Below are 13110 nucleotides of genomic sequence, written 5' to 3' on the forward strand. Positions count from 1 at the left end.
ACAATCGTAAATCATTTTCATCCTTGGAGTTTAAATCACTCCTAGGCGGGTTTGTGAGAAATTTATGTTGAACCAGTTTTCTGGCTTAATAAATACCCAAATATTTATTCCAACAAAGAAATACCGTGCTGTTCTAGTATGCTATACTAAATATTTTATTGCTTGTCATGCCATCCCGATTTTCTTTTATCTGTTAATCTGACCATTCGCCGTTTAATCTTTGGTCTTTCATTTCTCCAAGCATATATTATTACATATATACATACATTCTATTTCGTTTATCGTTATTGTCTGAATGAATTTCTTTCAAAACGATTACTGGAATTTTCACAGCTTTTTTTCAAGATGGCGATTGTATTGAGTTTTATAGATGCGGGCGGTGTTCATAAAGAATTGACAAAAAAAGCGTTTCAAGTTCCACTCGAAAGTACCTAAGTATCAAAAAAGTACCCCAGGTGGTCTGGTACAAAAACCAGAGTTTCTGGTGGGCCAGAATCCAACACTCTGCAGATTTCCCTGTTCAAACAGATCTTAATCAGCTAATTACTAGGTTTAGTAGGTGTTTGAACTATGAAATCCGCAAACTGTGTTGGATTACGGCCGCCCAGGACCGGACCTGGGGAACTCTGCAAATGGTTATCCCGGTTAGTGTTGAGGTACATTTTTTAGGTTCATTTAATATAGACGTTCAACACCTCAAGCTTGCAAAAGCTTCCTTTAGTGTATTGATAAGTAATTTTAAACGATTTTCGCCATTCGTACACACCCCTTAAAATCAGTATGTGTTCCTTTCATAATAGCAAAGCTTTACATCCCTGTGATTTCTATAATCTTAGGTGCAATTATGTTAATTTCCAAATAAACATGCGTCTGTTACAGTTCCAATAAAACCTTTTTCTACTTTTAGAGCGTAGCTTGGAACAAAAACAAAATGGGCAGCCCTCTAACAGCTCCAGGCACGTGTCCACTCCCACTCACCTGTACTTCTGACACATCAGTGACAGAATCGCTCTAGTTCAGATCCAGAAAAAGGCAGGTGTATATGGACCTGTGCCAACCAACCGGAACAGAACTCCCAACTGCACTGCTCTTTCCTGAGTGGGTCTAGGCCTCGAACATGAAAGACATGGTATCTGGTAGGAAGGGGACAGGCTGTCGAAAGTCTGCCAGTGTGGCGAGGACAGGGTGTCTTATGCTCACCACCAGGTGTTAGCAAAAGATATAGGAATTTCTGCAATGTTACACACCTGGAGCTACACAGAACTAACCCGAAGCTCTTTAGGTAGCAATTATGCTGGTGGTGGGGGTGGGGGGAGAAATAAATAAAGTGCAAAGCCATGAAGGACCATCTGGTTTACATTATTCATCATGCTAATAAAGACTACTGAAAGTGACTGGAACTCAGGTAAAATATTGCTTGACCCCCCCCCCTAGTCAGAACAGAAATTAATCAGATCAGCTCCTTTCCTGTTTGGAAAGGGAGTGTCTTCATTCAGGCACACGTCAAGGACATCTCAATGTGTGATACCTATCAGTGACTGCGATCAAAAGATGAACACAAGGAAAATTTTAATAGGCATTTATTTTTTTAAAATTTGCAAAAACTACAGAAGCAGCATAGATGACGGTTTCACACACAGACGAGTTTCCCCAAATGCCTTTTCCATCGGCGACTCCCCCCAACTAACCACTACATGCCCCTTTATACAGGTCTAAAACTCCACTGCGTACTTTCCGCTCCAAAAAATACAAGTTAAGGGTTTATTTTTCCTTACGCTTAACAGCTAGGGAGTGCAAGTTTTAAATTAAGAACCATCACTGTCTCAATCAAAATCACAATGTGTGGACAAAAGGCACAGCACTGCACATATTAAATTTTTTTTTTTTTTTTTTTTTTTTTAACTTTTTATACATTAGGACAGCGACACACTAACAATCCCCCAGAATCCCCAGGTGACACTTATTCGCATCCTTCTAATGAGGACCTCACCCTGGTCATTAGACAAATGTGATCCTGGTGTGGGCCTGATTGACCTGCCACACATTAAGCTCCTCATACTCATCGAGCGCTGCCTGGAACTGGGCGGGGGTGAAGCCGCGGGACACGCATCTCTGCTCGGCGTCGGCCAGCCGCACCACCCCGCCCGCCCCGCCCCGCCCGCGCCCGGCCTCGCTTGCCAGCTCACGCACGAGGGAGAAGATGACATCTGCAGGCCGCTGGTTTCTAGGGGAAGAACAGGACAGAGGCATCAAACGGGTCAGCAAGGGCATGAATCTCACAAATGGCAGAGTTTACTTAAGGTACACATGCTAACCTTGTAGCATTGGACTTGTCCGCCTGAAGGGAGTCCTTGGACATCTCCATAAGCCGCATGGCCTCGTTCACATCCTCCTTCTCCACTGTATCCACAAGCCGCAGGCGGGCCTGTCCATGAAGGGGGGGGGTTGAGGCACAGTACATACAAGCTCAAAACAGAGGCTGTGTGTAGATTAAAGATTAAGGCTCATAGGCAGATCAAGACACTTCTAAAGGATGATGAGCCTGTACACCTCAGCAGTCGCGCTGTGCCGGCACTGTCAGACCGAGACAAGTGCAATGCCCTCTGGGACTGTTGGCAATTGCCCAGGTCTCCGCCTCTCAACACCAGCTAGTCTCTTCCTTAGGCTGAGGTCGAATATGTCACTGGCTTGAACACAGACCTTCGAATCCACTTCGTTTACGAGCAAACTTTCAAAATATCCAAGCGGTAAAAGGCCATTTCCTTCCAAGGCAGCCCGGACCAGTTAGAGGGCCTACGCAGAAGACTATTAGCTGCAGCCACAGTCAGTTTTGCATGGGTTTGCACAGCGGTCCTGGCGTGCACAAGCTGACTGCCAACCCTGCAAAGCTGACTGGGACCAGCCAAAAGGTCACTGGCCAGGGGTGCCACCAACGGGAAGTGTGGACAGCAAAACCCATGCAGCAGCATGAGGGGAAACACGGCCTACATCCATTTCCCAGCAGTAACAATGGACTGAAAGATCCAGTGCTGGGTCTGAAGGCTCCTTCTTCAGGTAGGGCACAGTGCCCCCCTGTGGTCGCCAGTGCAGTCTTTTTTTTTTTTAATTTCCAAGCAAGTCCTGTATGCAATCTGCACAAGGCATTACATGAATTTGAGTGGACAGGGCGTAAATGAGAAGTGAGGAAAGCAAACGTGTACACAGGCAAGACGGCGAAGCGAAGCGCAGTCCGCGTGTCGTGAAGTGCTGTTTTTGCAGTAGGGCTGGAGAATGAGCTACCTGCAAAAACAGCACTTTGGACACCCAGAGGCCTCGTTTATGTCTGTGTGTATGTTGGGGGGGGGGCAGACGATGCTGGCAGGGGGGGTCTTGCGTGGGAAAAAAGTGCTTGCAATGCAGTAGGCCGGCAAGCACCACTACTTGCACTGTAAGCACTTTAACGCACACAGGACAGACCACGAAGGTGGGGCAGGGACCCTACAGCTTGAATCTCTTGCGGTTAGTCGGCAGGCGAGTGCAGGAGCAGCATGTGGGGTCTCACCAGGGCTGTGGAGAGGCGCAGGATGGACAGCAGGGTGCGGGCAGAGGTGAAAGTGGTGTCCTTGCTGACCCGTGCCTCCTTCCTCATCTCCACGTAGGCGGCAGTAATGTAGTCGCCCAGAGACTCTGGCACCACAGGCTGCCGGTGCTGGCACAGGCTGATGTAGCGCCTGGCAAGGAACATCTGCGTTAGGCCGAGAAGGGGCACTGCAAACCCCATGCAAGCCACAGGCATTTACACAGCTAGAGAATGACTGGAAACCAAAAACAAGGGGATTCAACCAGGTCTCCAACCTGGGCCTGAGGCAATACAACCCCTGCTGCCCACAGGCAAGAACAGAAGTACTTTGATAAGAGGGCGACCCCAGCTGTTACCTCATGAGTTTCATGTCGATGGGTGTAAAGTGCGTGGGAGGCTGGCGGCAGTGCTGGTGCACGTATGTGATGTGTTGGGCGAGCCGCAGATCACCGTCTGCATCGGGCCTGTCCTGGATGAGCCACAGGAGGTCAAAGCGGGACAGCAACGCGGCTGGCAACTGGATGTTCTGCTCCACGCTCTTGCGTGGGTTGTAGCGCCCGTAGGCGGGGTTGGCCGCTGCCAGGATGGAGCAACGGGCATTCAGGGATGTCATTATACCCGCCTGTAGGGGGCAGCATAAAGCAATTCAGAAACTGGGCTAACAGCACTTTACAAAAAACAAAAATAAAAACACAAAATCACACACGAGGCAGGTGTTTCATGAAGCACGATTTCTTGCTTAGCTGGATGACTTGTCGGATTTAATGTAGTCTGAGATAAACAGAAGGGAATGAAGATGAAGACCCTTTAGCACAGATGAGCTTAAATCCAACATATCATCCAACTAAGTAAGAACTCCTGCTTTGTGGAACATCCCCCAGGTTCGCCATTCTCATTAGAACGTCAACCTTAAGATCTTTAGATAAATTGCAAAGGAAAACCTTGGCGATGGAGATGGTCTGCTGCTCCATGACCTCATGGATGGCTGTGCGGTCAGCATCGGCCATCTTGTCAAACTCATCGATGCAGCACACGCCCAGGTCAGCCAATACCAAAGCCCCACCCTCCAGGGTCATTTCCCCAGTGAGGGGGTCACGCATCACTGCTGCTGTCAACCCCACTCCAGAGGAACCACGGCCTGTCGTATACTGGCCTGAAAGGGAAGGGGAAACGTCTTTTTTAAACTGCCTGAGACAGGGATGTCCATGCTCTCTGGGCCTGCAGACCACTCAAACAGCAAAGCAAGCCTCTCATCTGGGACCTGGACCTAGTTTTGTCCGGGCTACACTGAATCCAGGCATGTGCCATTGTCACATGCCTAAGAGCAGAGGTGGAAATTTCACAGCCAAGAAAGTAAAAATCCCGACCGTGATTTTGTTCCAACCAACAAGTTGAGCGTTCTGTGACCATTCATTCTGAGCTGGTTGGTTGAAACTAAACTGCGGTCTGGATTTTTACTTTCTGGATCTGAAATTTCCACCTCTGCCTAAGAGTCATGCGCAAGTCAGCTGAACAGGCATCTGTGCCCATATCCAGATGATTGTAGGTTCAAGTCCCATGTCTGGCAGTTGGACCTGTGGAGCAAGGCCCCTTTCACACAAAAAAAAAATCTACTGAATAATGTAAATGTTCTATACCGAGTCCACCAATGGTTACTAGAAGCGCAGAAATCTATGACCACTTCTGTGAACCATCTGGCAGTACAGAGGATGTACTGGCAGATCCTCTGAGCCACTGGGAGCAATATAAAACTATGACTACGTATCAACTTTTAAGTAACAGCCAGATTCTGAACAGGAAATCAAAAACTTTCACTGTTCATCTGTCGTAGACACATGGACTACAGAGAAACCTCCTGAACGCCGAGCAGCAGGGCGAGGGCACTCACTGCGTGGGGCCAGGCGGTCAATGTAGGACAGCAGCTGGGACTTGGCCACACCTGGGTCACCCATCAAGCATATGTTGATGTTCCCTGGGCAAAAAGGCAGACATGGTGATCAGAACCACGCCCACTTTCACATCACGTGGCTGACCGGCATCCACACTGACCGCAGCCTAACCTACCCCTGATCTTCATACCCTGGGGGGCCTGCTGCACCCCCCCGACCAGCAGCAAGAGCAGTGCCTTCTTCACGTCCTCATGGCCAAAGATCTCAGGGGCGATTGATCCTGCCAGCTTCTCATAGAAGTCCTCCTCTAGGTGACGAGATAATTTGCATCATGTTAAACAGAGTATCTTCCACGACTCCATTGTGTCAGTGAACTTCCAATCCCATCCCGTCTCACCCATACCTGTGATCTGCCGCAATTCCTCTTCACTTAGCTCCTTGACCCCGAGCTCATCGTCCTCCGTCTTATTCAGCAACGTGATGCAGTGGGCTTCCAGGTACGTCTCTGACAGCAGGCCCTGGGAATGGAGACAAGACGTCACCCCTGTCCGCACCTGGGGCAGCACTGCGACATGACAGGGGCAGCTGCGCACTCACCTGCACAGCCTGTCGGAAGCCGGTACGAAGCAGGGGGAGGAAGACGCCCGACACAGACACGTGGTCGCCGGGCTGGGCGATGCGGGTGTTCTCGCCCCGCACGTATATCGTCATGCTGCGGGGGATGTTCCCCACGGGCACCTGGTCGCTCTGCACCGGCGAAGAGAGCAGAGATTACATTACAGCCCTGCCCACAGCAAAGACACCATAACATCCACCTATCCTCCATTTAATCCTGAGATGATGCCTCCGAAAGAAAATATAAATATGCACATATATATGCCTGAAAAGAGCTGGCATTGTGCCTATTTTAGACATGCGCTCGCTCACACGCTCACACGCTCACACACACACACGTCTCTTTAACATGGCAACTTCTCGTACGTGTTCCTGTATCTTCAGCTCCTGAAACTTGACAAATTTGGACCCCCGTGTCTGGAGATAGAGGCGCCCCCCAGACTTGTTGGTAACGCACTCCTGGCTTGGACACATGATGAGGGGCATGAAGGAGGGGGACTGTATCTGAAAGGGCGAAAAATTAGGGGGGGGGGGGGGGGTCAGCATGTGGGGCATGATGGGAATGCCTAAAATGTATGAAGCAGAGCCTCGACTGAAGCTCCACCCACCGGCTGGTAGGTCTCGGCACCGCACTGGTCGCAGGTGTAGGTGGCGACTGCCATCATGGGTTTGACCTCCGTGGCACGGGTCACGATGCCGCGCACGGTCACCAGCTTCCCAATGCTGTCCGCCCGCACCTCCCTCACCACCTTTGGCTTTGCTGTACTGGGGGGCCTGAAGTACAACTCACTGGAAGGAGAGACGGGAACGAGAATAAAACCCCAGCAACCGAAGGTAGAGATTATTCGTTTCAAAACGCCATTTTCTGTAAAACCTTCAAAAAACAAAACAAAATAGGGCTGCTTAAATCAAAAAACACAAATTTTTTAATTTAAAACCCCATATTTAAATACATAGAAGACAACCTTGCTTCGTCATTTCAAAATTCAGTTTCAGATTGAAAAGCGAATTGTGAATCTGAATTCACAGGTGCCAGCAACTCACAATCTCCGCATGAGCTCTGCCGGGTACTGATTCCGGGGGTCACGCGTGTCATTGGGGTCACGGCCTCTCTGCTCCATCATCAGGCGATGCTCTATGTACACGTCCAATGAGTCCTTCGCCACCACCTGGGAAAATTACAGGGGTTCAGGGACTCGGTAGAGCACTGGGCAGAAAAATCATCCAGTGCACAAAGTTCTTGCGCTACAGTTGCAGGGTAGGGCAACGGTGGACAGGACAAACAGTGCAATGCAGAAAAATAGCAAAAAAAAATTAAGAAATTGCACAATATGGCAAATGCACCACGGAACAAAAAAGCATTAGGTGCAGATAATATTCAACTTGCACCTGTTAACAATGGCAAGATAATGTAATGGGGGGTATAGATGTAGGGTATAGATTTAGCAGCCTGATAACCTGGGGAAAGAAAGTGTCTCTAACCCGGAGGAATGAGTGGTGACGCACCAGTGGTGCTTTCCCGAGGGCCGGATCCTCCAACTCCACACACCCGTGTTAAGAATTCAGAACAGCATTTGATGCCCATTTTCACCCAGTTGTTCAACATGGAGTACTGACTGGGGAGGAACACCGTTCCTGTAATGCGTGTAACACATCATGGCAGTGCCCTTACCTCCTTCTCCCTGTACTCGGGCAGTAACTCCTGGATGGAGTCTGCAAAAAGTCCCACGTAGCGCTTTGTGTTCTCACACACGCTCTCCACCAGCTCAGGGTCCTCTTCCGCCACGTCGTCCAGGTGCACATGCAGGGCCACCTGCTCGCGGTGAGCCAGTGCCACCTGGTGGAGGGGTGTCACATTTGTACACACGCTGCCACTCAGCCCTCACCTGCTTGGCCTATTATGGCTGAGTCTGCCATACAAGTGAGAGTGTGTCACACTAGTGTTTAAGAATAACAAACATTTTCTCTCTGACATCACCCTAATGGGGTGATGCATGGTGGTGCAGTGGTTAGCACTGTTGCCTTACACCTCTGTGTTCCGGGTTCGAGTCTCCGCCTGGGTCACATGTGTGTGGAGTTTGCATGTTCTCCCCATGTCGTCGTGGGGTTTCCTCCGGGTACTCCGGTTTCTCCCCCACAGTCCAAAAAACATGCTGAGGCTAATTGGAGTTGCTAAATTGCCCATAGGTGTGCATGTGTGAGTGAATGGTGTGTGAGTGTGCCCTGTGATGGGCTGGCCCCCCATCCTGGGTTGTTCCCTGCCTTGTGCCCATTTCTTCTGGGGTAGGCTCCAGACCGCCCGCGACCCAGTAGGATAAGCGGTTTGGAAAATGGATGGATGGATCACCCTAATGGTAAAACCCATTACGTCGGTCACTTGTCTGTACTCTGATACATTCTGAACTTTTACCCAAAAACTCCATAAAATATGAGGTGCTGTATCTCGGCCCGATTTTCCCAGGCCCTGTGACAGAGCAAATCTAAGAAGTGACAAAAACCAGTGCTCACCAGCTGGGCACCATATTTGAAGACCTTCTTCCCAGAATCATCTTCACTGTAAAACTCTTGCAGAAACTTCTTGCACTTCTCTAAGGCAAGATGGAGAAGCGACGCCACATTAAGTACAAAACAAGAGCTACTGGGAGACAATTACACAGTAGAGGAGCTGGCCAGAGAAGTTAATGGAAATGTTCTTTACCCAGAAGCATCAGAACTTGGGCCAAAGTCACCTTTACGCATAATCAAAACAACTGGATATAGTGCATTTTAAGTAGTACTTGAACACTTTCTATAGTAAACCACTGTACTGTTTTACCAGGTTGCGTGTGATGATTTTGAAATCATCACTAAAACACACAATGCTGCATTTGATGAACGTACTGAAGAAATTCAGTTCTAAAACACACGTGCAAATCAAGACAGAATGCAGAAGATGTAGCATTTTGAACTCGGAGAAGTCTAAGACTTCCTTCTTAGGAATATGTCTCAGCCGTGGATGCGCGACAAATTTCAAAGTGTAGGTTTTCATCTGTAAGGTTTGAAAAAATACATCGTGATGTCTTTTCTAGATTATAAAGACATTAAACTTACAGACACTTGCAATAAATACCTTTTATTCAACTAATGTAACAAATGCCAGATGGGAACAAAGGTGAAATAGCTAAATTAAGGGATCAGAGGGCCAGTGAAAGATCAGTTCGTTTTTTAATCTAATGTGAAGCTTTTGATGAGCACAATACACATGTGTGCGTGTATTATAGCCAGGCAAAGTGCTACAGAATAAAACTGCCTAAATCAAGGCAATTAAGCATTTGAAACCTAAAAGGAAGGATAGTATACCAGATTAAAATGCTGGTCTTCTGGTGACAGTCTATATTAAATAACAGTGGTGATGCCAACATTACAAGATTAACCTGAACATCTGGGAAAATACGGCCACATGCACAGGATAGCACGACTGGTTTCAGTTCCGGGCAGCAGCACTTAAATCAGCTTGTAAACAAATCTGGGACCACGTGACACACAAACCCTCGGACGTCGCCCCCCTCACCCCACTAAGGCAGAATAATTTTATTCTCAGGGCCTGTGAACATTATTTTTAACACACCGAATGTGTCTGTGTGTTACTATCGGGAGCATTTCTGCGTAAATCCAAATAAAAATATAATTCAGTTCTACGCGTACTATACGATGTGGGTCCCAACGCTGTTAGATTCGCCAGGATTTCCGAAAATCCTTCGAAGGGTGTCCACTTCAGCAACCGTTTTAAAACAAAGCCCTCTAAAAACTGTGCTACTGAAGTCAGCAGGATAAAATCAGAAAAAAACTAAATCAAATTAAGTAACGAAGGAACGAAAGGGGGAAAAATAACTTAGCCAAGTTGAATACAGCAGTAGCGCTGTTGCCTCGATAACTTAGCTAGCTGCATTCAATGACAGCGTCCCTGCGATTTCCGAATCCTTTTGTTGGGTATCAAACCAAGAGCATCGCCCTTTGCTACACATATCACACAAGAACTGCATTCGTGAAGACGTAAAGAGGCGCAATTAAACAGAAAAACAATACAATTAAATTAAATCCCGGCGAATGAGCAGAAGACCGCATGTGGATACAGCCCACAGCTTTACGCAGGACACGCTGTACCCCGCTTCCCCCACCAAGGGACAAACAAATCTATGATGATTAGACGGAATCGCCCGATCCGTAGGAAACGCATTGCGTGCACAATCTACTTCAGTACAGCAGCCCCCGCACACTCTTCACCCTAACCCTCCACCTAGATTATTACCTCGCTTCCTTCTTCCAGTTCATCGTCCATCGTTGTTTTTGTAAACAAAGAAGCACATGGCTCCTGAACCTCTTCAACTCCCCTCCCCACGCACACCTAGCAGGGATACTGCTATCCCTCCGCTGGACAAATAGTCCTCACTTACACCCTGAGCGTCTATGGATGCAACTGTAATTCGCATAAAGTGTACACGATTGCGCGATGGAGCGATTTAAATTTTATTTAAAATAGAAAATTGTGTCTGTGGTAGGTGCAAAGCTACTTTAAGCGCTGCGCTCGGGATGAACGTGGTCCCGGCTGCGACGCCGACAACATGCTGCGCCACTCAGGACGCGGCGCGATTTCGCCCATATGCCTATAATTTCCATGGAAGCCGACTTTACTCACTGATAATGTGCGTTTTGTTTTTGGGATACAGGACGTAATGTCACTATGAGGCACTGGACAGCGGTCGTGGTTGCATCAGAAACACTGCTAGTAATCCGCGACTGTACTTTGCGGTACAGTGATAAGGCGGAATGGACCTGCGGACTTCCAGGACACCAGAAGTGTTAGCCTGTATTTGCGATGTTTCCGATAAAAAAAAAAAGCTTAAGAAAATCCCGTCCAAAGCGACTCTTCGGCAAATACTTCACAACAATAGTCTCGAAAAGCAATTTTCGCCAACAATCGCAATGAGAGCGTCACCTTTTAAAAACCCACACATCTCAAAACCAATGTTTTATCAAGCTGACAAACAAATGACAATGTATTTACTGTGCATTCCTTATACAAATCTTAATTCCTGCCACATACGTAGTTCCGAAATTAATAACGACGCATACCAATTAATATGGCACACAATCCATTTAAGACTTGGACCAGCTTGTGTAACAAACTAAAATTACTGTATAGATTAACGTCCTGAGTAAATAATAGCCACCGCCAAGTCTGGCTCGTTATATAAATGGCTCAACACATCGGTTACAAAGCTGCGTACTTGCATTGCGAGTGACATCTAACCTACCTGACCATTCGAACACGATACAGTAAACTTGGGCAAAACTATCAGAAAACTAGTTAGCGTGATTGAAGTTATTCGCCCCTCCCCCTATATCCACGTGCTGCTCGAGTGCGCTTCTTTGTCTGCGGGCTGCATCCGGGTCACACGGACTAAATCGAAACGATATTGTTAGTTGAATTAACTAGTCACAAATGATTATTATTGCAAATTACGAGTTTAAAGCGCAGCACTGCCCACCAAGGAAATTAACAATAGACTAGAAACCCCGCGACACCTGACTGGTATAGGTTGTCGAAATACTTTGAACGACAAGTAGCTATATGTGTTTTTAAATGATGTAGCTAGTAAAAACAAACTATAAGTTTATGCTGGGTGTTATTAGAAGTAACGATTTTCATTTACTGATCCCGAATTCCAACATAGATAGCTCACACAACCATGTTGCAGCTTACGTTTTACATATTTGGTTTACATCTGTACAGACAAGTTACAGAAAGTAACATACCCTTCTCAGCAAGGTAGTCTTTCGGAGCCATATTCCCTTCAAACAACAAGCAACTAAATGCAAATTAGGAGTATTTATCCGAGCAGGCTGTAGAATCTTTTCTCCCAGATATTTAAACTACAATATCACAAAACGATCTTAATTCTAACTTGTAACTATTAAGGCACCTCTGAAAACAGGCGCGCGTTCAGCTTCACGCGCTCCCAATGAGAAAAGAGCATTTGGTATTTTGGGCGGAGCTCTGGTGGTGGCGCGAAAACTCCGACAGAGCAACTTAATCACATGCTTTTTTCTAGCCAATAGAAAGTGATATGGAGGGCCACCGGCGCGAAAAAAACGCTGGGCGTTTTTTTAGGGGGACAGATAGTTACGGATCCTTCAATGGTGGAGAGATAGGAAGTTAGAAGTAGGACGTTAAAAACAACTGAAAATCGCGTTCAGTGGCTGATGTTTCGTACATTGCAGCGGAACCCTTTATTCCCTTTAATACGTTAATTGTCCCGCTGTTTCTGCAAGACGTCAGTTGCATGGGGTAAAATGTGAGGTCTTTTAAAATTCAGTGTTTTTATTCTAACCAGACTCCAGGACTTGTTACTTGCTTTCTTGAAACTGGTTGTATGCAAACGAAGGGCACTGTGGCCTCCTTTAACAATTGCCAGCATGAGTAGGACTGCGTTCTCTGCGTTTATTTTGTGCAGAAGCCCAGTAATATGAATTTCAGTGTACACTGTTCTCTTCATTTCTAGCTCTCAATTGAGTTGGAGACAAAAATCATTCGTTCTAGATAAAATTAAACTGAGGGTGGACACAATGGTCTCACATTAGGATTTGGACTTGATTCTGGGATATGAATGTTCCCAGCTTTCTTCTGCCCAGTTTTTGCTGGCATAGGTCTGGGGGATGCCATGACCCTGCATTACACAAGCATTGACCACTGTATATTATACTATTTAAATTTCAATCAGAATCAGATGAGAAATGCTTAATTAGAATAAATGCATATACGGATATTTCTGTATTTTCACTATTGTTTACCGTCAAATACAAATATATGTAATGTAATGTTATATGGAGTTTGCAGTGTATATGCCTCCTTAATTTATGCAAATTATTTTAGCCCACAGCTGTTCCAGAGCTAATTAATTAAAAGTGCAGGTGGAATCAAAGCTATTTTCTCTGGCTGCTGAGGCCTGCCGTCCCCTGCTCCATGGCCTTCATACGTTTGGAAGCCTTCCAGATCATCACAAATGG

At 46.8% G+C, this 13110-nt stretch overlaps 1 protein-coding gene across 2 annotated transcripts; it reads right to left on the minus strand.

Annotated features, from left to right (window-relative positions):
• Nucleotides 1-1563: 1563 nt before the first annotated feature.
• Nucleotides 1564-12089, minus strand: mcm7 (minichromosome maintenance complex component 7). 2 transcript variants are annotated; one of them, XM_049029399.1, is made up of 15 exons: nt 11860-12089; nt 8572-8651; nt 7736-7900; nt 7108-7232; nt 6672-6852; nt 6430-6567; nt 6046-6195; nt 5852-5966; nt 5624-5755; nt 5448-5531; nt 4501-4712; nt 3916-4181; nt 3542-3710; nt 2316-2425; nt 1564-2224 (listed from the first exon to the last, which is right to left on the minus strand). In XM_049029399.1, the coding sequence occupies exons 1-15, from the start codon at nt 11888-11890 to the stop codon at nt 1999-2001; spliced, it is 2184 nt and encodes a 727-aa protein (XP_048885356.1). In that variant the 5' UTR covers nt 11891-12089; the 3' UTR covers nt 1564-1998. The 2 variants fall into 2 exon arrangements, with proteins under 2 accessions (XP_048885356.1, XP_048885357.1); XM_049029400.1 differs by lacking the exon at nt 11860-12089 and adding an exon at nt 10352-10490.
• Between the last annotated feature and the right edge of the window lie 1021 nt (nt 12090-13110).

The sequence above is a fragment of the Brienomyrus brachyistius genome, chromosome 10, assembly GCF_023856365.1.
Source record: "Brienomyrus brachyistius isolate T26 chromosome 10, BBRACH_0.4, whole genome shotgun sequence".
NCBI lineage: Eukaryota > Metazoa > Chordata > Actinopteri > Osteoglossiformes > Mormyridae > Brienomyrus > Brienomyrus brachyistius.

Coding starts and splice junctions, on each gene's coding strand:
- mcm7 (XM_049029399.1), bottom strand. CDS start 11,890: ATGGCTCCGAAAGACTACCTTGCTGAGAAGG. Junction 5,532..5,623: donor CCAGGGTATGAAGATCAGGG/GTAGGTTAGGCT, acceptor CTTTTTGCCCAG/GGAACATCAACATATGCTTG. Junction 4,713..5,447: donor TGACCGCCTGGCCCCACGCA/GTGAGTGCCCTC, acceptor CTTCCCTTTCAG/GCCAGTATACGACAGGCCGT.